Below are 24,215 nucleotides of genomic sequence, written 5' to 3' on the forward strand. Positions count from 1 at the left end.
GCACAGCATCTAATACCTATTTATTTATCCATTAATACTATTTATTAGCATGATTACATTCAAAACCATTCCCCACATTATGTGTTGCAGTGTAAAAATACATTTACTCTGGCTGCTGTTTGGATGATGTGAAAGTCTTGTAGTATAGTAGCTGTCAAAGCTTTAGTCCTTGTAAACTACAGTGTTTACCAAATAATTTTGACAAATATCTGTTTAAATATTTTTACTCTTTAAACATTTAGCGTGACAAGTGATAAAATTGTTTAATACATATTGAAGTACTGCAGACAAAATAGAAACTTATTTTCTGTTTGGATCATTGAACTGGTCCAGTTTGGTTAATCTTTTTTGTGCCCTTTTTTCCCCCAAATTTTTATATTTACTGTATTGATATGTATAACCTGTTGTTAAGATTTAACAGCAGTTATTATTGCTGGGTTTAAAATTAACACCTGTAAATATTAACTTACTGAGTATTTTTTCATATAATTATTTCATGGGGACTGTATGCATCACTTTTTTTTTTTTTTTCCTACAGCTTTGGGGAAAGTATGGTTGAAATGTTGTATGACTGTTTAAGGACTGCATGGTAGTTCACATATGCAAAATAACCTGTCCATCTTCATTTCTAATTTCTTGACTTTGGTGTTTATGCTATTTCAAATTTTATGTCTGTGAAATTTCCTAGGATATGTTTTCCTAATCTATTGAAAACAGAATATTACCAGATTTTAATTCTGCATTAGTCATTCTGGTCAATTGTGGTCATTTCCAAGAGGTTTGTATAATATCAGGAGTACTTCTGAATTGCTTACACATAGCTGGAATTCTTTGTCTTTCGCAGAGTACATGGGACAGATTTCACGGTAATTTTATAGGGGAAGAATCTGCAACTTAATAAGAATCATTAAATGGCCAAACTGATCTTTTAATTCTGACATTTTATTTTCCTGTAGTGCAAAATTTCAATTTCAAAGATTTTATTGGATTTTGCTAATCCAGTCTTCTATGACGTATTTCTTGAATATAATGATGATGAGGGACAGCAATATCTTTGGGCTGTGCCAGTTTTAAACTTGAATCTTCAATACAATGAAATGTTTGTGAATCAAGGTAAGAATGCAATAGTAACATTTCTATGAAATAATCTGAATGTCATCAAATACAAAGCATTTGTATTAATTACAATCATTGAGTTATTTTTAAAGATACCACAATCCACCATAACTTTCCTGTTTTAAGAATTTAGTATTTTGTGATCAAGATCTTATAGTATTATGTGCAAGCTTTGGTTGCATACACTGGCCCAATCAATAATATGCCCAAATAAGGTTATCTAACTTCATAATATATTTGTTTATATTGAAAATAAATCATTTTACATCCTGAATACAATAATATTTATCACTTTTAGTAGATTTCTTTCTTTTTGTCACTGAATTACAGTTTTTTTAAATATTGCATGACTCATCATATTTTTTCAAAGGCAGCAATATGAACAACTGGCTTTTGACGCGTCGATTTTTTTTGGTGGATGCACTAAGTGGAAAAGAGAATGACTTGGGAAAACTACCAAGAATAATTCGAATTGCTAGCAAAATAACAATAAGGTGAATAAATGCATACTGTATATTATGATACAGATAAAATAAAGCCAGTCTTGTGCAATCTGTATTTTATTGCCTCTTAAAGGAAAGTTGTGTTATTGTGCTGTTTCTAATACATTCTTTGCTGTTTTTTCCATTGCATACATAGAAATAGCAAGAGTAGGTTGTTTTGATGATTAAGTAAGAATACATAACACTGATCTGAGGAGATTAAAATTACTGTGATTGCTTCCCTTTCAAGTTGGATTAGACTATGTGTGCATAAAAGTTAGCAGGCATCCAGTCACCTCTTGAAAGCAGGTGGCTTCTAAGACCTGAGAACTCTTTTCCAATGTGTCTGTTGCTGACTCTGTGGGGATGTTGTTTCATACTCCATATTCTTCTTTTGCAGTATTTTTACAAGCTGTTGCTTATAAATACTCTCATGCAATCCAGAGTAGACTTGTAGTCATTTAACTGCAGTTGTGAGACTACCTCTTAGGGTCATTATTGCTTCTTTATCTCAGGTAGAACATGTTTTGGAAGAACCTTTTTTCCTTCTTAATGTAATGTCTTTCTCTGAGATGACTGTCTAAACAAAATTGAGATCTCTCTTGTGCTTACTGCACTTCTTCACAATTTATTAGTTATGAGTAGCAAGGACTACTGGGCCATATAGACAATCATCTTTAAGATCCATTTAATGTACTAGCTCTATTTGTTCATATTACATTATTTCAAAAAATCAGGATCGTTCAGGTATGCTAGGAGAACCCCTTGAAAAAAGAATAATGCCAGAGATTCAAAATACATATATAAAAGGTAATTCTGTAAAATTTTGAGAAAAATCACCTTTTGGAATTAACTTCAGTTGCAGCTACTGTAATGTGAATTATAGTTAAAGATTGATTTAAGATATTTTCTTACAAATTAACAATTCTCCACAGGTTTTATATATTTGTATATATGCCTTTTATAGTCCAGTTGCTTTTGAAATATGAATTGCAATGTCATTGGGTTTGTAACTCACATTTTTTTGATAAGGTTGTTTTGTTTGTTTAGTATTTTCCTATTAGTACAAGTTTCGATCAGTGCTTTCCAAGCAGCTCATCCATTTTCTGGGTTAAAAATAATATTCTGTTTGTATTTCTGCAGTATTCGTCTGGCATCCCCTACTCAGAGAGGAACCATCTACCCACCTCTAATTACTATTGCTTACACAGATGTGCTTATCCAAAACCCTGACACCCAGAGTGTTATGGTGAGTTCTTCGTGCTATTTTAATTGAACAGAATTGTTCATGGTGCTTTTAGTTCTGTCAGAATTCCTGTAAAGTGAATGGGTTTTTTTGAATGTGAAATGAAATAAGCAGTTTCTAGTTCTATGCAGTTTAGAAGTTGCGAATTTTCACTAAAACTTAAAGCTTTTAAAACAAAGCTGTTCAAAGTATTTTTTTAATTTATCTTATTTGAGTCCTTCTTAAAGTAAAATACCTAGAATTTTACAATCAGTTGTGTAATGGTATATTAGGCCAGAGTGCAAATTAAAAAATGTATGCACAGAAAATAACCAGAAAAAAAATACTCTTTATGCAGTGAACTGAAAGCAGCAGCAATTTAAGCACAAAATGGAATACTTTTCTTAATGTTGTGCATTAACAGGTGATGGTTATGACACAGACATTTCAGGTCACTTGTGGTTTAAGTTAAGATTTTTGCAATAAATCTAGAACATCCTTTGGTGTTCTCTCTGCTGTGCTTCATTATTTGCAGTAGATCTCCTAAATTTTAAAGTAAAATAATCCAAAATCTGTAGCCACAGGGATTAGAGACCAGCTTGGGGATCTTCCTTTTCTTAAAGCCACAGAGTTCTGCTGTGAGAGATGCAAAAGAGGTATTGCTTCCTTCTTCCCCTTCTGCCCACCATAATAGGCAGCAGCCCAGGAGGGAATATCCAAGAGGCCAGTTCCTATGCCTTGCTTGCCTAGTAGCTCATACTGCTTTAAAAAATTGAAAATGTTGAGTTTAATATAGTAATCATTCTGCTATAAATAAATGTGCACAGACTGTTAATATTAACATTTTCTGCTTATCAACCTTCTTCAATGGTTCAGGCTTCCAATACTGACAGACATCTAGCTAGAAATTTCTGACGCTAGAAGCATTCCTATTCACTGGCTATTAGTTGCATGAAAGGGAATAGTAGACTGGGAATGAGAAGGGTAGAAAAATTAGAGTGAGACATTTCTTCCCTGTTTAAATAATACCGTTATTTAATCACAGAAACAGGTCTGGTTTTAGAAAATAATTCAGTCAAATGGAGATGGCAAGAACAATTGTTTTCAGTTTCTCTACTTTGTGCTATTGTATGATTTCCCCCCTAGATGTAGGTCTGATCTACTTAGGTGTTGTCAATTTTGGATGCATCTTTCATGCATTTAACAAATTTGATGCAAGGCCCTCTTAAAAGCAAAAAGACATTAAATTTCATTACAAGTTCTACAAACTCTTGGCTTATGATAATTGATCATATTTAGTCTCAAATCTAAATAAGGCGATAGCATTAGCTATGACAGGAACAAATGTTTCTGGAAACCAAGGCACTGTCCATTACCATGGGGATTCTTTTTGTTTGTTTGTTTAAACTGAATTACAAATTCTATTCTTCGTAATACTTTGTTAACTTTAGCCTTGCAGTGACAAAGACTCGGGCCAAAATATTGTAAAACCAAGGCAAAGATTTCTATTCCTTGTATAACTCTTTTAGACAAAGTCAAATTATGTCTTAGGTTAGACAGATATTTAAGCTAGAGAGAACAATTTTGATGTAGTTTAACAAAGTTTATTTCATTCATGCTGGAAAAAAATTGCTGCCTGAGCTATGTAGGAGCTCCTTTTTAATTTTGCATATTAGTGTAATTATATTTACTTGAAGTTACTCTTAATCAACACTGTTAAAAGGGAAGGAATCAAACACTTGATAAGACCTTTTTGAAGCAAAGTCTGCACAATTGTAAGGATTATAATCAGGTGCAGCTCCTAACTTGGGCGGGGCAGAGGTCCGTCTCCAGCATTATCCTTGGGAAAATCATCTGGGTTTCAGTTGTCTCCTCCATTAAGCGGGGCAGAGCACATGCCAGCATCAAGTCTGGCACTGCAGCACATCAGGTCAGGACACGTACACTGGAAGAGGATGTGCACTGCACCTCTAGAGTAGTCCTGGATGGGCATTGGCACCAGCTAAAAAGTAGTAAAACACCACTGACTATAATCGTTGTAGCATTTCAGAATTTCTATACATATTTACTTTTCATATTTTAATAATCAGGTTTCCTTCTCGGTCAGTTATGAGAAGAATCAGTCAGAGGCTCAGATTCAGACTGATGTAAGTAATTATCCTTTAATTTGTTGATATTATGATTTGCTTATATTTTGTCTCTTTAAAAATATCTGCAAAGAATTTTTCATTCTCTTCAGATCGCATTGGGTGTGTTGGGTGGACTCGCAGTTTTATGGTCCCTTCTCAAGACTGCAGGCTGGAAGAGGCGTACAGGAAGCTCTGTAATTGACTTGCAGGTATAAATAGCTGGTGACCTAAATGGGGACATGTTTTCCTATCTTTAAGGAGACCTTTGCTATCATGTGGTGTAACTATTCTGTTTCTTATGGTAACTGAAATAGTTTATAGTTGTTTAAATCTAGCTGCATGGAGCTATGGAGTTAGGATCACTTGAGGAAATAGGTTTTTTGCTTTTTTTGGCTTCTGATGTCATTTAGGAAGTAGTTTTGCTAAAAGGCACAAATACAGGTATTTATAAACAGAGCAAATCTGATCAGTTGAGTGGTCTTATTAGTTTTCAGATTAATTCTGCTTTGAACGAAGACCAGCTAATAGGAGTTTCAGATATTAAATATATCATAAATATATGAACATAGGAGAAAAATTCTGTTGGGGCTGATTTTCAGTAATAGAGTTTACTGTCATGTGAGCTGCGTAACATTTTATATGAATGTACTGTATACCTTAGTTAACTAGTTTTACAGATTTGTACAGTGTTCTTTTATAATTGCAGACAGTCTTGAAGTTCTTACTGTTTTATGCTGGAGACCTTGCCAATGTTTTCTTTATCATCACGGTGGGCACAGGGATTTATTGGCTTGTGTTCTTCAAAGTAAGTCTTTTTCCAGATTTTGTTATTATGAATACTTATTAATAATGCATAAATTTTAAAACAAAAATTCATTTTCTTTTGTCTTTTTTTTTTTTTGCCTTTCTGGTCAGACTGTTGAGGCAAGTTATACATGATGTTCTGTGTGTTTAAATTTTCAGCTTTTTCCTTTCCTTAGATTTCCTTGTGCTTGCAGTTTGCTTAGTAGTCAGTTAAAATATTTTACAAATTTGAAAAATTACACATAAAATGTGGATCATTTTCTGCAAAAGATGTTCACTCTTAAGCAATTAATATGTTATTACATATGCCTTCTATGCTGTTTCAATATAGCTTCTCAATTATAGGCTCAGCAGTTTGTCTCTGTCTTTTTACCACTTCCATCTCAAGAAGAAGATTTTGTTACATACGTAGGATGTGCTTTTAGTCTAAAGGTAAATGTTTTTTCTTTGGGCATTCAAGACATTTTACACATGCTTCTTTATATTTTCATTAGATTTGTTTTTAAACATCTCATACAGTGGATGTTATTAGTGTATAGAGGTAAACAATTATTTTAACTTTATTTTTAAGAACTAAGTCATTTTTCCATGGAAGTAGTTTTAATGAAGGTTTTTTGTAAAGAAACAAATGTCTAAGGAAGATAATCTTTAGAAAATTATTCTTTTAAGGATAAAAATGTAAATAAACACAAGTAAAATAACATCATATCAAGAAAAGAAGTGTTACTGTCAGTTCCTGACCAAAAAGAAGGGTAACACAGACTAAAATAGTTATGTTCAAATATATTTGTAGAATTTAGAGGTCAGTGTTCTCTCTCTGTGGGATATGGAAGTATTTCATTAATTTGGGGTAGTATATTGATTTGGATTTAATAATACAGATTAAACTGTTGTGGGAAGATCCTTACTCAAATTGCTGGAATTGATTACTTTGCTATATTTTCTTGATAATTCTGGACATAATCGCAGTGCTGACTGATTATGGTGTCATTCATGAGCTCTGTTATGACTTACAATTATCCCAAGCTTTTAATTTAAAAAAAAAACAGTATATCAAAATTAAATTAAAAAGTTGCACTGTCAGGTCTAGTCAAATGTATTTTTTGCTATATTTAATGAAGAACATGTGCTTGCAATGACTGTCTATATAATATTGCTTACTTGAGTGATACTTCATTTTTTTCCTTAGGCTCTGCAATTTTTGCATAAATTGGTTTCACAACTTACTGTAGATATTTTCTTTATTGACTGGGAAAGACCTAAGGGGAAAGTCCTTAAAGCAGTCGAAGGTAACTCAAGCTAAACTTGTTTGTATACACAACTTGATTAAATTCTGATATTACTCTCAGGTATTAAATTTCAGAGCTTAATTGTTTTTATTCTTTTTAGGTGAAGGTGTTATAAAAAGTGCCGTTGCACCTGTGAGCATATGGAGAACATATTTTATAGCCAATGAATGGAATGAAATTCAGACAGTGAGAAAGATAAATCCCCTCTTTCAAGTGCTTGCAGTTCTTTTTTTTTTGGAGGTATTGTTGTTGTTGTTGTTATTTGTTATAATTCACAACCATAGTGTAACATAAGAGTCTGTTTTTTAATTCTTCCAGTCTTTATGGTAATAGGAGGACCTTCAAGTTCATTTGAAAAAATGTAACTTTGTAGAATAAGTTAGTGTTTTGATATGGTTCATTTTATTTATATCTAATTCTATATCTATCTATATCTGTGTATTTATATGTTATTGCAATATTTCATTATGAAAAGACTTAAAAAAACAGCCTTTAATTACCTTGGACACCTTTTTTGGTTTTGTTTTATTTTTCTTTTTTTTCTTAAGCTAATGAGTTACTCTGAATTGCTTAAGAAACTGATAAATTTGTGTACACACTCAATTCTTTATTTGCCTACTGGCTCCCTTCTGCCACAGTCTACAGCATTTATATTTATTTGAACTGGAACTTCTTTCCTGCTAATTTGTTAGAGTGACCTTTTATAAAGCAGGAAATGAAATCTGCCAGTTCTGCTCTTGATGTCATAGCATAAGGCAGTATGCCCTCGGTTATTGCTGAAGGGCATATGAGTCATTGTACTTTAGCTTTTAGAAAATATTTTGGTTTGTTTCTTCTGTACTGTTTGGTAAGTGCTTTTACTTTGGTATGTACTCTTGAAGTGTGTAGCTTATAGTTGTTTATGTGAGGTTTATTATATTTTTCGATACTTCTATTCATTTTAATATTTCTGTTTTTAAATGTCCTATTTTTCTATTAGTTAAATGCAATAAGAAACTTCTTCTCATTAACTACTTCATTTTTTTCCTATTGGTAGATACAAGTCAGGACCAGTTTAGGTGCTGTGATAGGGGGAAGGAATGGAGAGAAAAAAGAGCAGGTATTCCCAAAGCTAACTAGTCTCCTGAGATTAATCTTCATAGGCTCCTGTTACTAGTTAGTGCAGGGAGACTCCTTTAGAGAGTGATTCATATCTTGCTCTATAATTGCTGCCATGAATTTCCATCTGGAAAAGTCCCTTTCTTTCTACTGATAGTGGAAGAAGTCATGGAAGATACCTCAGTAGGCTCAAAACAGCATGTGCAAAACCCCAGGTCATCTTCACATCCTCATTGTCATGTTGGAATGCTGTTTCCCAGGAGGATGACGAACCAGGCACACATGGCATTTAGCTGCTGGATACTGAGGGAAAACTTTCGTATTGCACAAAATTGACTTCTCCAGTTACCAATATTGATAAAGTGACTGTTCAGTCTTCCTTAGTTATGGTGACAGGATGTAAAGTGGTAGAAAACAAGCCTGGAAAAGTATGAGTTGGAGGAAGCTGGAAAGTGTAGAAGAAGGACTTTTCCTCCTGTCAGGCCGTATATCTAGCACTAAAACAGTCTCTGGTTGGCCCTGGTCACCACTGCAGATTTTATTGTATGGGTAGTTAAGATGGTACTTTGGCAGCAAAGCTAAGGTTTTCAATATATTTCTATTTTGGCTTCAGTTCTGAATGATTTTCTCAACATTTTCATGTCTTAGGATCAATGTTTCAAGACCTAATTTTTCTCTTATCATTTTTATTTATGAATTTTTTTAGACAGTTTGTTTAAAATAATTTCAGCTGTACAGACAGTAGAGGAAAATAGATTTCTGTTTGATAAAAGCAAAAAACTCAGTTTCTTACATTTGAAAAATCAAAAAATTGTTTTATCCCAGGAAGATACAGAACAGAAAGCCTAAATTTGGCAGTCTATCTGTAGAGTCTTACAGCATTTATTAATAAAAATCAGTGTGGACTTGTCCTGAGTTTTGCCTTTGTACATGTGTTTCTGTATCAACATACATACATACAATATATGTTCTTAATTATGTTTCTAAATAATAACACTGGATCACACAATTGGACTCTATTATAACAAACATGCTACTCTTCTCAGCTGTATTTTTCCTGAATTTTTCTTTTTACTTTTTGTTATGATGGAAACAACAGAGTCATAAGTAATTCTATTCATTGCCCCCATGTTTTTAAACTGAACTTCATATCTCTTCAGGTGGTGGGATTTTCAAACCTGGCTTTAATGGATTCTTCTTCTAGCCTTACAAGAAGCAGTGAGAGTTACGTAGCTCCTTCCAGCCGTATTTTGAGATTTGGTGTGTCCACTGCACTCTGGCTAGCCATTGCATTCTTACAGGTATGTAACTGACACGTGATATGCTGAAGTATCTTTGCAGGGCTGGTGCTCTGAAGCCAGAATAGGCCACCCACACTACTCAACATAGCATTAAGTTTATTCTTAACTGCTTTGCTAGTTCTAGACTTCTAGCTTTTAACTTCTAGCTAGTGTGGTGACACATTACAACTCAAAATGAATCTTCTAAGCTATGAAAGATCTTACCTTATAGTCACTATCTTCAATCCCGTCAAGGAGAAGAATTTATGCAACTACTTTCTTTTGCTTTAAACACCTTTGAAACAACTCCAAGTTCAAAATGAAAAACAGGTAATTGCTAGAATTTTACTTCATAAAGGAAGGATGTTAATCCCGTTTCTGGGGGCCAGTGCAGAGACGGCCACTACTAAAGTCTGTAATTTGTGGCTGTTAAACTTTGAAGTTAACTGCTTTATAATTCAGAAAATAAAGTCAAGTCTGGTGAACTAATAAAGTAAAATGTGATTGGTTTATTTCAGATTATATTTTTTGCCGTGTTTTATGAAAGATTTGTTGAAGATAAGATAACACAGTTTATTGATTTGTGTTGCATGAGCAATGTAAGTATTTCTTGGTCTAACTTCTGTGATGGCATTTTGAATAGGATAGTATATAAGATGGTTTTAAGAATAGTAAATAATATTTATTTGTTTAATTTAACCAGAGCTTGCTAGCTAATACCCAAAGTCAGTACTTTTTTGGCTCACTTTATTGGTGCAATCTACAAGAAGATTTCAGTTTGACTTTAATTGGAAAAAAATTCTAGAGTCATAGATATCAATATGTCCTTTTAGATGTGTGATTTTAGGTTGTTATTTGAAGGCATATTAGTTACATATGCTCATACAGAACTAAAAAGTGCCAGATTACGACAGAAATGAGCCATGGAACTATTTACTGCCATTCTTTCTACTGATTTGCATTTTAGTGCTTTTGTCTTCTAGACACAACTGTTTTGGTTTTAATTAATATATTTACATTCAGTTTCTGCTCCTAGCTTCTAGTTGTCCCTCAACCCCTCAACTTGGTGGTTGTCCGTCCTGGATAGTTATCACCTTTCTCCTGCACTTTCACTTACATCTGAACTACTTCCCTGTCTCTAGTTTAAATATGGGTCTCAAAGCTTTGTGCTACAAGAATTCTAGGTTAACAAAAGAATGCAGTCAGAGCAGATTGAATGAGCTCATTTGGCCAGAACTTTTAAAACTATAGGTATTAACTCCTTTTAATCAGCCTTTTCAGCCTTGGTTCTTCCTTCTCCATGAAGCTTCTAGGTTTCATTGGCTGAAACCAGTGTAGTGCATGGGTTGTAATAGAGAGTTAATTTTGTATATTGTGTGATACAGAAGCATTGTATCGTACTGAGTGAAATTCTGTTACGTACAATCTCCTAGGAGCTCAGCTGAAATCGTGCATGTGTATTATGCATCACAGAAGTAACTTTTAAATCCAAATAAAAGCTAGTATCTTTGCTTAAAATGTGTTTTAATTTTTTGGCACTGTAGAATTAATAGTGATTCTTACAGTTGATGAACTAAACCTGAAACTGGCGTGTGTCTCTAGTTAAACATAGATTTAACTAATACGTGAAAGAGCTAGTAAATGTTTTTGTGTCGTGTGTATTTTGATATCTGCCTACTTTGTATTTGTTGTATGGCTGATCTTGTTTATCTCCACTGTGGATTCAAAAGTTCAAAAATAAAAAGATACTGTTTTAAGTAAAGTAGTATTCTCTTCTCCCACCTCTTCTAGATTTCAGTGTTTCTCTTGTCACACAGCTGCTTTGGTTATTATATCCATGGTCGCTCTGTGCATGGACATGCAGATACCAATATGGAAGAAATGAGTATGAACCTAAAGAGAGAAGCAGTAAGTAAAAGTAGTAAAATTTACACCTGTTCTAATTATTCATAAAAAACTTTGCATTATGTGTCCGCGCTTGTGCATTGTGTTGCACCCTGAGTTATCATTTTTAAAAAAACACCAGCCGTTGGTCTGTAAATAAATGACTTATTAACTCTTCTTGAAATTAGTTCTCCTCCTCTCTTCTTCCTCACTATCTCTTCTTGTGATCTCATAGATGTAAAATTCCTGTTCTTCTGATATGTTTTTTCTCTTGTATATATACCATCTTTTGGATACTGAAGCCTTTCTTAGGCTCACGGCCACATTCAAAGAGATGCATACTAAGAGGCTTTCATAAAGGGAAAAACCCTTACAAAACATCTACTTTTCCAATAAATTCTTTTATTCCATATGTACACCTCTGGTGACATAACTATGCTTTATAGACATCCATTTGAATAACAGTTTTTCTAGTTCGTTGTACCTTATATATTTGCTGCAAGATTAGGTAAGCATAATGTTTAATACAATATTGGAGCAGCCTGCACTAAACGTCATGATATCTTGCATCCTTGTAGGGACAGGTAAGAGGAAAGTATCCTGGATAAAGGATATCAATAATTTAATGATATCTGACCAGTAAAAACATAAGCATGTGAAAATTGAATCTCAAACACTGAATTGCAAAGGAATATTGTAAATAATATTTTTGAATTGATTGTTTGTTCCTACAATTTTTTCCTAATTTTTTATTTCAATGTAATTTAGGAAAAAGCATGTTTTTTGAATGGAAATACTGAGTTTTGTATTTTATTGGGTTTTTGAGATTTATTAAGTAAGTTTTGAGAAAGTTGTGGAAAAAGTCAGAAATTCAAAGCATAAGACAAAGCAGAAAAAATACAGAATAAATTACAAATACAAAAGAAATGGCCTGAGAATGAATGTCAAAAGATATTTTAGAATGTAATGAACTGAACATAAGTGAAAAGAGGAATATGACTTTGTGGCAGCAGGGATCAGGGTTTCATGTCCTAAGAAAATCTTGCTATAAGAGTGCAGTGGATTCAAATATTTAAAGATATGAAGCAGTCTATGTACATGAAAGAGAGATGAAAAACTTTTGACTTTTCTGATCTATATATGAATGATATTAATAATGTTAATTTACAATTATAGGAGAATCTGTGTAGTCAGAGAGGTTTGTTACCAAACACAGATGTCCAGACATTTCAGATTTCCATTTCAAGAAAAATGAGACTGCAGTATGACAAGATTCATGAAACCCTAACAAGGGTAAGCGAGATACTTGTATTCTGTAAATGTTATTTAAAGTATGTATTTTTCCACTGAAATCCTGGTCATGTTATGTTTCAGAAACGTGGTCCTGCTAGGCTTTTGGACTCATCTGCAAATACTTTTGAACAAAACACAAAGGCATACAACACCATGAACAAATTTCTTGGTTCGTTTATTGATCACGTATGTATATTGACATTTATATATTAAATAAAATATAATAAGTAGAGTTGAAAAATTGTAATTCTGAAAGACTGTAATTCCTCTTTAAGCATAGGTTCTTAAAGACTTGTTACTAAAGGCTTCATGCAACTAGAACGCTGGTTTGTTCAAGGAAGAGAAAAGAGTACTGTCCAGCAGTGCAGCCTGCTCTTGTAATAACAAATCCTTTTTTGTTATCCACTTAGAATAGACGAGTGGTTTTTTTTCATTCATACAAGTCTAAATGGTGGAGCTGTACTCCACCTTTGTAACAAATATTGTTCCTTTGAAATCTTAAAACTAGAAGTATTTTCTTTTCTTTTCGTATAGGTTCATAAAGAAATGGATTATATTGTAAAAGATAAGTTGCTGCTTGAACGAATTCTTGGCATGGAGTTCATGGAACCAATAGAGAAAAGCATTTTCTACAATGGTAAAAGGATCTGTGACCTGGTGTTTGTGCTGTTATAAGTGTGTAGGTTTCTGTGTAGATTTCTGTCCCAGGATTTACAGTCTAAACTGGACTTTACAGCAGGAGAGGTAATTAAACAACAGCTTCTGAGGGAGGTATTCAAGAGCCTCGGTGCATGTTCTCAAGGTTGATACTATCTCTAGGTTATCTCTGTTTATAATTTCTGTTGCTTGACTGCAGTGTTTTTTCCTTCAGGCAACTGAAAGGATACCTCATAGAGATGTGCACGTGTTTATGTGGCGCTCTCTTGACTAGCTATCTAGATCCATTATCCACTCTGTAAATGGAAAGAAGACCCACAACACTATTGAAATAGTTTAGCAGTATGTTTTTGCATAGAACTGAATTTCTTATGAGATAACTAGAAGTACAAATATGAAAGATTTTTCTGAAGAAGATACTGATCACAGTGAGGAAGTTCTCATGGAGTAATTGATGTTAATACACCGCTCATCCTTGATCACCAAGTTAGGCAAAGTTCAAGTACTTGGGGTTCTTGAATATTTCATTTTGAAGCATTTTAAACATTGCCAATACCTGCAGCAAAAGTGAGTATTCAAATAGGAGCAGGGATGACACCAGCTCTGATTCTGGTCCCTGAGCTATGCAGAAGCAATCGAACACTTGGGTTCTCCAGTGCATCATCCTGAATCCCAAGCCCACCCTAAGCCTAGCCATAAATATTTCCAAGTGACCATTACCTATGTTAAAAATAGATTTAATGACAGTTCTTGACCATCTATCTACCGTAAACCTAGGTTCCTAAATCTGAATCCCTGGAGAATTGATGCTGTGAAACACCGAGGTTTCAAAAATCTTAATCTACTCATAATTACTGACAGGTGACTGATACTTGCATAACAGCAATCCTCATCCAGGGTTAGGCCCTCCGCTCCCAAGGTTCTGAAGCCCTGAGTCCAACTTTAGTCCTATTAAAAGATACTGTCTGGGGACTAGTATCCACGCTAAAATGAAACATAAGCTATGAACTCAGGCTGATGCAAGCTTTGTTTCTCAGCCCTTGCACTGTGCAGAATCCATCAAAAACATACCCTTTCTAACCTGTATCTCAAACCCCATTCTACCCCTAAATATAGTCATCATCTGCACAAAAACTTAGTGTAATTTAGTGATCCGTAATGATGCAGGCCCTCATTTTGAGTCCCTCAAGTACTTGGCTATCCAGTCTCACTGTTCAGAAACTCTAAATCATATCAGAATCATAATTCAAACCATAGATATTACCAGGTGACCAGTACACGTCTTAAAAATATGTCTTTGTTCTTATGTAATAGCAGTCCTCAGTTTAAGTCACTGAGCTGTGCAGAACTTATTTTGACCTCTCTGATACCAAGGCTTGCAAAAGCTGAACCCTAATTTGAACCACATGCCTTGCTATAAATATAGTTAGGAATGCAGCAAATGTACTGCAACTAAATAGAAGCTGTGGCCATAGCCTGTTGCTAGCGTCAGTCTAGATGTCTGAACTACACATAATTCATCAAAGACTTGGGCTCTCCACCCATATCTTTATGAAACACTAACTCTAGTAATGAATATTGCCAAGTAACCGGTTTCTGCACTAAAACTATAGCTAGGACTTTCAGCAGCCTCAGTGTGCAACTGTGCATCTTGCAGTACCAGTAATTACAAAACCTTATTCCAAACTTCTGTTGTACTCGACCATAAATGTTGTCAGGTATGCAGTACCTGAGGTAAAATTAAATGTTGAACGGTACTGATAGAAACAATGATGTCTCCCAACCGTGCAATGTTCAACAAAGATCTGCTTTTTTGAGTGCCGTTATTTCAAAAATCATAACCCTCAGCACTGACATAAATATGTTGCTTGAGGGCTTAGATTGTGATAGTTCTTAGAAGTTTAGGTGTGGATCAGGATTTAATGACAGACCTATAAAATCTGGAGTGAAAATGTGCTGTTAACAGTAGAACTTGCATTAGACATGTTTTTCTGAAAAAGCAGAAAGAAGGAAGAGAATTTCTGTTTTCTGTAATTGCTTGCTTTAAGTGTTTTCTCTTTTGAGAGCGGTTGTTGATAAGGAAGGGAACCAGTGGTCCAAACTAGTTTGGCTACAAAAAAGGTATTTTAAACTTAAAAGGTCTCTTTCTGGGGAAATTATTAACCAAATGAGCAAAGATAATGTTAAATGCTGAAACTCCTCTTAAGTAAGGCTTTAAGCATGTGTTTTATTAGTTTGTTGAATTGGGGCCAGAGTTAGCACTTGCTAAGAAATTCAACAACAAGGAGCTTTGATCTGTTTTGCCTTTTTTTAAACAAACTGGTTCAGATTTCTGAAGTGAGTAAAGGTGTATGGCATGTGTGGGCTTTTTTTGTGTTTGTTGTCTCAGTATTAAGCCATTTTGTGAGTGAAAAAGTATTGGTTTTGCTTAAATTTAATGCCATAACTGGCTTTTATGGTATTTTCTTGCTCAGACTTTCCTTTCTTTGTCAGCTTTCTCAGTGTGGATTGACAAACTTCACAACTTGCACTTCACAGAAATAATCCTTTTTCAACAAATTATTTTGTTTCTTTAGATGAGAGACACTCTTTCAGTGATGTTCTCTATTATGGCAACGAGACAACACTGCTCATCTTTGATATCCTGTTTTTCTCTGTTGTGGATCTGGCTTCCCAAAGTTTTGTTTTAGGAGCTATTCTCACATATTTGCAACAGGAGGTAAATATGCAATTTAAAAACAAAATCATATTTTAAAAATGTGGGTTAGTATGGAAATGTATATAATTAGCTAGATACTTAAACTCTGTAAGCAGTATGTTGTGACAGAAGATTGTACTGAGAGCTTATAAAGCAATTTTTAGTTTTATTCCTATACATATCATGAATAAAGAGGGTACAAATAGCTTTTAACAGAAAACAAAAATATCAGTTAAAATTAGTCACTGGTAGTTATCTAATATTTCAGGGTGGAAAATATTTCAAAATCACTAAAGAGAGTTAAGCACCTAAATCATAAATAACATGTCAAAGAATTAAAGATAATATGAAGTTACTATTTTTATGTTAGGTATTGAAACATGGTGTTTTAAACATTCTATCTTTAATACAATTTTTCTAAAATATTCTTAGATATTTAGGTTTATTCGTAATACAGTTGGACAGAAGAATTTGGCATCCAAAACCTTGGTGGATGAAAGATTTCTCATTTAATTGACTGAGAAGATGAAATACTTTGAGGAGCTTATCATGGAAATCGTATCCAGGAGCAAAGCATCTCTGAACTACAGGTTAATTGTAGTACACTGTTCAATAATAGTGTAATGATTTTGACATTTGTTGTCTTTTTATATTTTGTACTATTAAGTTTTATTTTTGGGTAACTTAAAATATTTTTAAATTTTTGAACACTAAGCCGTAGGCCTTTGAAAGGAAAAGTACGTGAAAATAAGCAGTCAGAAGTAAAGCTAATGTTATAATTAGAATAAGACAAAGTTTATTTAGTGGCTTTTGCTAAGATATGGACCATTCACCTTGAGGTGATAATTTGAATATACTTGTTGTCAGGAGAGATTGTCATCTCTTAGAATTTCTGAAAATAACTGAAATCTTTTTTTTTTCCCCCCTTTTTTTGAGGTATAATGTTTAGCAAACATATTTCAAGTTTCAGGCCATACAGGATTTGTTAAAAATTAAACTAGCAAGTATTTCAAGAGGACCATTTAAAGGTCACTTATTTACAGTGACTTCAACTTGAAATTTTTATTTATTGGCATAGTATTATCTGCTTTTATCTCTTCCCTTTGCATTTACCTAACTTATTGTTTTTCTTGGGTGTGGACTGTATGTGACAAAGTTCCATATGTTTGCGATACAGTAGCGTTACAGCAATACAGAAGAGTGGCGTACTGATAGAGCAGAGGAGAGGATGGTGGATATTTTTGGTCTGTTACTGATCTTCTGTAATCTAACGAGAGATGCCTAGGAAAATACAGTAATTCCTCTCCGCTGGTTCAGACAGTGAAATAGAAGTAATGTTTCTTTTTTGAGTGTTTTCACAGGTGCCTGTATGTTTGTATGCCTGTATCCTCTGGCTCTCTAATTTTCTGGCTTTGTTATCTTTAGATTTAACACAGTGAATATTATCATTTTACCTTCATTATCTGTTTGGAATTTAGCCAATTTAATAAATGCAAGTGCCACTTATTAAGTGTTAATAGAGATTATGAATGGCGTTCAAAACATCTTAGAGTAAGGTGTGTACCTCCCATTTGTATCTCTGAAAAATCCTCTTAATAATGTTTTTCAAAATTATGTGTTTTTCAGTAAATGATCACCCCAGAACACAGTTTTCTGTTTTTACAACTGTTACTTGTCTTTAGATGATTCAGCAAGGGACTTTCACCAGCAAAAATACCATAAAAGTATAAGTCCAGGCGAGCATCCTTATTCAAAGTGGAGATTAAAGACGTGATTCAGCCCCATTAGTTGGACTTAGCAGATTTTAAATGTAGATGTGCTTATCTGAGTTGAAGCAATATTGTTTTTCAGGTGTCTCTTGGCTTCATAAAGAGGAAGGGGTTCTCATGTTGATACCATATCATGATTTTAAACTGTCAGTAACGTAGACCTAAAGCTCAGGGTTGCTGTAGCTCTAATATATTTGCTTTTGGAGTTGAAAAAACAATGTGACTTGCTAGACCAATATAGTTACTATAAACTAATAGAGTTTTTATCTGCCAGTTATGTTACAAAAAGGTAGATAACTGAAGAGCTGATTTTGAGCAGGACATCCATTTATTAATACACAGTTTAGTATGGGCATGTCTGTGCATATCTTTCTTTCTTTACTTTTGTCTCTTGTGCACAATTCTTAGTTTGTTGGTGCAACCTATTCCTCAAAAAAGGTTTGAATACAAAGCTTCCAACACAGTGTAAATGTCCACTATGAATAAAGTGAAGGTTATTGTCTTCATACAATTAAGTCGTCCATTAGGTTCTGGATCTGCTAAAACAGCCATACATTGAATTTCTATTCAGTACTGTGACTGTATAACTTCACTGGTTGTGAGGTGTTCTGTCATATTGCCTGTCAGTGATGTATCGAATGCCAAACTTTAAACTAAGCTAAGGAGCCATCTGAGTAATGGTCTGCAGTAGGACATCTGCAAGGCAAAGTTATGCTTGTGTGATGTCCATTTATTTCTCAATGTCAATATCTTTGCATCACTTAACTAAACTAAACTTTCCAGATCTTGCAAATCATACTGAAGTGTTGGTGTACAAGAGGAAATATAATCTTTTCTGTCACCATATTTATTCAAGAGGACTGATGTGACTAAAAAGGTGTAGAAAGTTACTGTGGTAGTAAATGAGCAAGTAGACCATGAATGAACCTAATACAGTTCTTTTCATATTGTTGTCTTCCAGCAATAATGACTGCCCATCATTCTCAATGATAACAGGCACAAGCTTTTTCTGTGTTGATTCTGATGATTTCCTAGTCATATGTTATTTCAGAGAATAGACCAACACTTCAAACATACCTCTTCCAGAATGTTCTGATTTATGACTTACTTCAGTCAGAATAGGTAAAAAGTAGTAGTCAGACCTAGGTAAAACAGGGAATGTCTGCAGGCAAAATGAAGATATGATTGTGCCATGTATAGACACAGCCATGCAGTTTTAATTTAGCCTGTCTGCTAACAGTAGCAATGGAGACACGACAGCATGCCTGCCCTCAGTCTGTATTCCCAGTGCTTTTGCTGACCAGGTACACCTTTCCATGTTAAAATCATGCTCTGAGTTGGCTTTAGATATGGCTTTAATTACATGTTGCCCAGAAGGGAATGTGAAAGCTTTAATGGCCTTTCAGTTTGAAAGGCAAATTTTGTTACAGGTGAATGATTAATTAATCTAAAAATGTCCTGTCAAAACAGTTCCATCCTTTGGACCCCTCTTTCTCCACACTACACACACATCTCTGTTATGTTTTATTTTTCCAGATCATTTATCTAAAATGTTAGTGTAGCTACCATGTTCACACTACGTGGTTTAGGAAATAATTACAGGAATCAGAAACTCCAGGAATTAATAGAAATGTTTCTTCATTCTTGCTTTCTAATGAACACTTGAAATTGGTTGACTATGCTTTGTTCTCATATTGATTGGTTTGTTCAACAAGTAGCTCTTGTGATTGTAATTCCAACTAAATGGCTTTACTTTTTTAATTAATATGCAGTTACAATGTGTCATTCATGTGGCCTGTCTTCAAGTTTCTAAATTTAATAAATCACATGGCATTTCAAACTCTTCCATATTCGTCTCTCTGAGCAATAAAGAAATTTTAAAGGATTGGAGAAGGGTTTTTTTCACTTAAGTGAATTTCTTTAAGTTTATAACATGCTTTTCCTTCCATGAACATGAGACGTTCCAGAGTATGGCAGGAGGCTTCTTCTGGTTCTGCAGTCCACAGAAGCTCTTTCAGGAAAAGCGTAAGAAAGGAATATTGGAATCTGTATGAGGACAAAGGGATATAGTTTTGGATAACCACAACTAATGGAATGAGCTTATTGCTAAGTGTCTAATTGGTTAGATGCCAAAATAGTCAATTCCATAAATAATTACAACCCATGTGCAAACAAGTCATAATGACTGGATACAGTAATTTCAAGAATATATTTAAAATTCATAGATTTTATTTACTAGGGAAAGCTTAATTTGTATTTGACTACAGTGTTCACTTTAACAAGGAGGGGCGGTCTTCTGCCCTGTCTTTTGTGTCCATTGAGGTAAATCATATGAGAGGTGAGAAGCGAAACCGGCACAAGGCCAGTCACCCTTGTCCATCAGATTGCTCTTATGTGGACAAAGTGACAGTGCTATCCAAGCTGACAGGGTTTTGTTTGTTTTCAGTCTGAAAGGAAGTGTATAAGAAATAGATGACTTACAGAGGGTAGCATTGCACTATACTCCTATGAAAATCATGAGCAGGCTGGGGTGGTGGTAACTATCCTCAGAACTCAGAACTGGTCTTCTTCAACAACATCTGCTTTCCACTGTATCTCTTTTCTCTAGTCAGGATCACAATATTATGGCCTTTTCTACTGTACCTCTTCACCTTTTAAAAACACTAATCCTGTGTCCCTCTCTCCCTCTCTCTTCTGTCATTCCTCAAGCCAGTACCTCCACCTGGTGTTTGCCATAGCCCTGTACTTCCTCTCACCAGCCATAGTCAAAGTGCAGATCCTGGCCCTGACTTCCTACAAGCGAAGCTGAGCAGCACAGCTTTGTGCCAGGGGAAATTACTGCCTATCCACATTGTCCCGCTTCTCTGGGCAAGTTGGGGAAGGTGTGGTCTGACTGGCCAGAAGGCTGGGGGAAGAATGCCTTTGTGGGGCAATTTACCAAGATGTGTAGCAATGGATTATGCACCTTATGTATTAAGATGGCAGCAGGTTCTAAGGAGTGAAGAATGAAAATCCAAATACAGCACTAGAAATCAGTTTAAAAGCATAAAGTCCAGATTTCCGTACATGTCTAAAGGGAAGAATGAATAAAACCAAGACACCTCGAAACAAGTTTTTGTTCAAGTACTAGAACTAAGCAGCCTGCCTTCCTCCAGCTTTGCCCTCTTTGTTGTCTAAATACCATCTGCACCCCAGCACTCCCAGCTTCCTTATGCAACTCTTACACCACCCATAGCAGACAAAAGATAGTACATGTCATGGCTGGCCTGAACTACCAATGTACTTGCTGGCCAGCAACCAGCTGCCTAAGAAATGTAGGGCAACAGAGCTCTGCTTGCCTTTTCCTTACCAAGGGCATTCATAATTTAGACTCTGTCCGTACCAGCCACTGATATTTATGTAGGACCTTCGTAGCTTGGGGACCTTTACACTTGTATCAAATATCAAAGTTAAAAACTTGTTTGGGGAATCAGCAGATAAGCCCCATTTCCTCAGGAAACTACACGGAAAACAATCCCTCTCAGGCAAGGTTGATGTTGTCACAGCTTTTAATAGCAACGGCATGGCTGTGGATATAATCCTGGAGACAGATCTGCCAACTCCTGCAGGCAAGAGTGCGCAGACGGTTCTCTGCTCTGTTATGTGCGGCTAGAATAGGTTTAAGGGCTCAGGCTGTGGATCACAGAGCTGAAGTGAGGATCCTCAGGAAATCACCACAGTAGATGCATTTGCCTCTCCATAAGAAGAACACTTCCATCTCATACTGGTAGAGTTTCAGTAAGCCTTGACAATTCAGAGCTTTGATAATCTGTATTGCTCTCTGATCCAATCAAAGTTTTATCGACACACTGGTGCTATTCAGAACTTGCTGTCCCCCTCAGTTCTCCCTGCTAACCTCCCTCTGAGTAATAATATCATAAATCTGACAACAAAGAATAGGTGGGGGAGCCCTTGGGTTAGTGAAAAAATATTTGATGTTTCAAGCTCACCTGTATGCCCCTGCAGAGTAGCTCTGACGCTGGTGGCTCTGCACACAAAAGAAGACAGCATTGCATTAGTTCGTATTTAGATTTTTCCTTTAAATGTTCAGAAAAGTTTTTTTTTTCCTATGGAAGTTGAGACCATATTAGACAATCTCGTCACAATCTTGTGTTTATGGTACCAAAAGCAGAAGATGTATCCATGAAAGAGAGTTGTCACAGAGTTCTAAGGCAGTTATGCCTACGTGACATGCAACAACTAGGAGACAGACATGTAGACCCTTTCTCTTCTTTTTTTTTCATTATTTTTGCAAAAGTGCCTGCTATTTTAACAGCTACTGAATTTCAGTTTTACAGCTCTGTGCATGAGGGTGGCAGAATGCCACAGAATAAAGTTTAATTTGTTTGGTTAATCAAAGAAAATAATGAAGGAAAAGCTGGCCAGCTGGTGTAGTATGGAAAAAAATGAAGTGGAAAAAAAAAAGCTGTAATACCAGGTTCACTGTGACCTTCTCACCTTGGTTTACAGCGGAGGGGGGAGAAATAGTCCCCTTCATGTCATTTCAAAAATAAGTCTTCAGTTCTTCCTGCAAATGCTTACCTGAGGTATTTGCTTTTGGCTTTGGCTGACCCCTGAGGCCAGAAGAATTGTACCTGTTTCTGTCTGTAGCAAGCAGCCCAGTATCTCCCAGGGCCTGACCTAATCACTCTTTCTGTCCATGCACTGCTGGAGACAGCCGGGCTCATGGACCATTTGGTACCTGGGATGTCTCCAAGCCTGCCCTCACGCGCCTGCAGCCCGACCCTCTCTGCAGTCACTCTGTCCTGCAGCAACGCCGCAGCAGCCAGTGAAGGGACTCCGCTGGCACTGGCTGCCCGTACTGCCATGGGACAACTGGATTTTGCTCTTTCGCATGCCCTCCCTTTCTCCTGAGCCATTTCCCTTTGGGTTGAGGCCAGTGTGCTGCCGGAGATGCCATGGCACTTGGGGCTGGTGGGGCAAAGCAGCCAGCACAGCAGAGCTGCAGGTTTTCCTTCGGGTGCATAGCGTTTGCGTGCCTCGCCACTCATCAGGCAAGACTTGCCGTAGAGGGGAGAGGCTGTGCAATATACACTGATAAAATGTGGACCAAAAAAGAAAAAGAAATCAGGTGGTTTTGTGCTCTTAAATGTACTGGTATATATTCATCATGAGGTTTTCTTTATCCATTGATTGTAATCACCCCCATTGTGTTATTATTTACCCTGAAATAAACAGCGATGCTATTCGTAATAGTGTGTTTTATGCCACAGGTTAGAACTACATAAGGCCCTTGTAGCCCTAGTTGGCTCCATGGTCACCTGTGAGGGCTGGCCTCCGGCACAGCATCCTGGCTAGAAACACCTAGCGGAGTGACAGCAGATGGCAGCAAGCATTGGAGCAGGGCGCTCGCGCTCCTGACCGGGGCTAAGGCTGCTTTCCACACTGGCGCCAACCACTTCTCCTCACCTCTCCATTTTCAGGTTCACCTGGGCTTGCAGCACAGCCCAGTTGCCCCCGTGAATCTTTGCAAGGTGATGAGTTTTGCTGATATATTTATACTTAAGAACATCTTAGTTGAAAGCTTGGTGTTTATTATGTTACACTGAAAGGTCCTAGCAGAGGTAATGCTGGGAGAGGGCGTTTTCAGATGTTCATTAATTCTAAAAGCATAAAGTCAGAAATTAGTTTCTGCTTGTTTCACGGTTTGAGGCAAATACACTAGTCTACTGTTTTCTGGAAGGGAAAAGGCCGCGTTTCCCATTTTAAACACTTTGGTGTCATGGATCTGAAGGTCTGAACTTTACCTTTGGAAATACTCAAGCTGCTAATATGTGCCATGTATGCAGTAGTTATTTTTACAAACACTGGAAAACATTACTGCCTGGTCACTGATAGATACATGAGATGATATGCAGAAAGTATTTTTTGGAAAGGGATTGCTATGCAGAGATGAATTGTGTTATGCAATATCCCTGCTCAATGCAGAACTTGCTGAAGCTCTAGGTTTCCCCAGCAGCAACCCCAACCCCACTTTACAGGGATAGGGAAATATCCATCTCCATAGGGATGGAGGCAAAGCCTGACAAATTCTGCAGTGTAGACATGAGTATATTTCTCAAAACAGAAAGAATATGGCTGAATGGTTTGCACGCACAGCTAAATCTCTCATTTCTTACTGATGTTGATGTTGTATGCTATTCTCAAAAACAGCATCCTGCCTCTGGATTTGCAGTGCCCCTAGCGATATGTTGTTTGGAAGGCAACATACTGAATCCCTCTGAAGGTCTGAGAAGTTGTGATCAGTCCCAGAGCTTTTGTGAACATGCTGACAGGGAAAAACTGGATCTGAGCCCTCTGGATTGGGAGTGTCTGGTTTGGCAACAGAACCAGCAGCACCTTGCAGTGATGCTGTCTGGTTTGCAGCTGCAGATGTTCTGCTGCTACATCTCTGTTACACATACTGGTGTGATGGGGAGGGCAGGGGTCCA

At 36.0% G+C, this 24,215-nt stretch overlaps 1 protein-coding gene across 3 annotated transcripts in view; it reads left to right on the forward strand.

Moving 5' to 3' along the window:
* Positions 1 to 22,954, forward strand: part of TMEM67 (transmembrane protein 67) — a 35,866-nt gene extending 12,912 nt beyond the window's left edge. For 2 of the 3 annotated variants that reach the window (XM_067290291.1, XM_067290292.1), the window contains 17 exons: positions 957 to 1,113; positions 1,487 to 1,610; positions 2,742 to 2,847; positions 4,914 to 4,970; positions 5,063 to 5,161; positions 5,659 to 5,757; positions 6,102 to 6,188; positions 6,946 to 7,045; positions 7,146 to 7,285; positions 9,304 to 9,444; positions 9,942 to 10,022; positions 11,215 to 11,331; positions 12,484 to 12,600; positions 12,682 to 12,786; positions 13,135 to 13,237; positions 15,834 to 15,976; positions 16,388 to 19,565. In XM_067290291.1, coding sequence (XP_067146392.1) covers positions 957 to 1,113; positions 1,487 to 1,610; positions 2,742 to 2,847; positions 4,914 to 4,970; positions 5,063 to 5,161; positions 5,659 to 5,757; positions 6,102 to 6,188; positions 6,946 to 7,045; positions 7,146 to 7,285; positions 9,304 to 9,444; positions 9,942 to 10,022; positions 11,215 to 11,331; positions 12,484 to 12,600; positions 12,682 to 12,786; positions 13,135 to 13,237; positions 15,834 to 15,976; positions 16,388 to 16,468 — 1,857 coding nt within the window. In that variant the 3' untranslated portion in view covers positions 16,469 to 19,565. Of the gene's footprint in view, positions 1 to 956; positions 1,114 to 1,486; positions 1,611 to 2,741; positions 2,848 to 4,913; positions 4,971 to 5,062; positions 5,162 to 5,658; positions 5,758 to 6,101; positions 6,189 to 6,945; positions 7,046 to 7,145; positions 7,286 to 9,303; positions 9,445 to 9,941; positions 10,023 to 11,214; positions 11,332 to 12,483; positions 12,601 to 12,681; positions 12,787 to 13,134; positions 13,238 to 15,833; positions 15,977 to 16,387; positions 19,566 to 22,441 lie in introns of those variants that run through there. The other variant, XR_010883274.1, reaches the window with a different exon arrangement.
* Positions 22,955 to 24,215: the final 1,261 nt, after the last annotated feature.

The sequence above is a fragment of the Apteryx mantelli genome, chromosome 2, assembly GCF_036417845.1.
Source record: "Apteryx mantelli isolate bAptMan1 chromosome 2, bAptMan1.hap1, whole genome shotgun sequence".
In the NCBI taxonomy this organism is placed as follows: Eukaryota; Metazoa; Chordata; class Aves; order Apterygiformes; family Apterygidae; genus Apteryx; species Apteryx mantelli.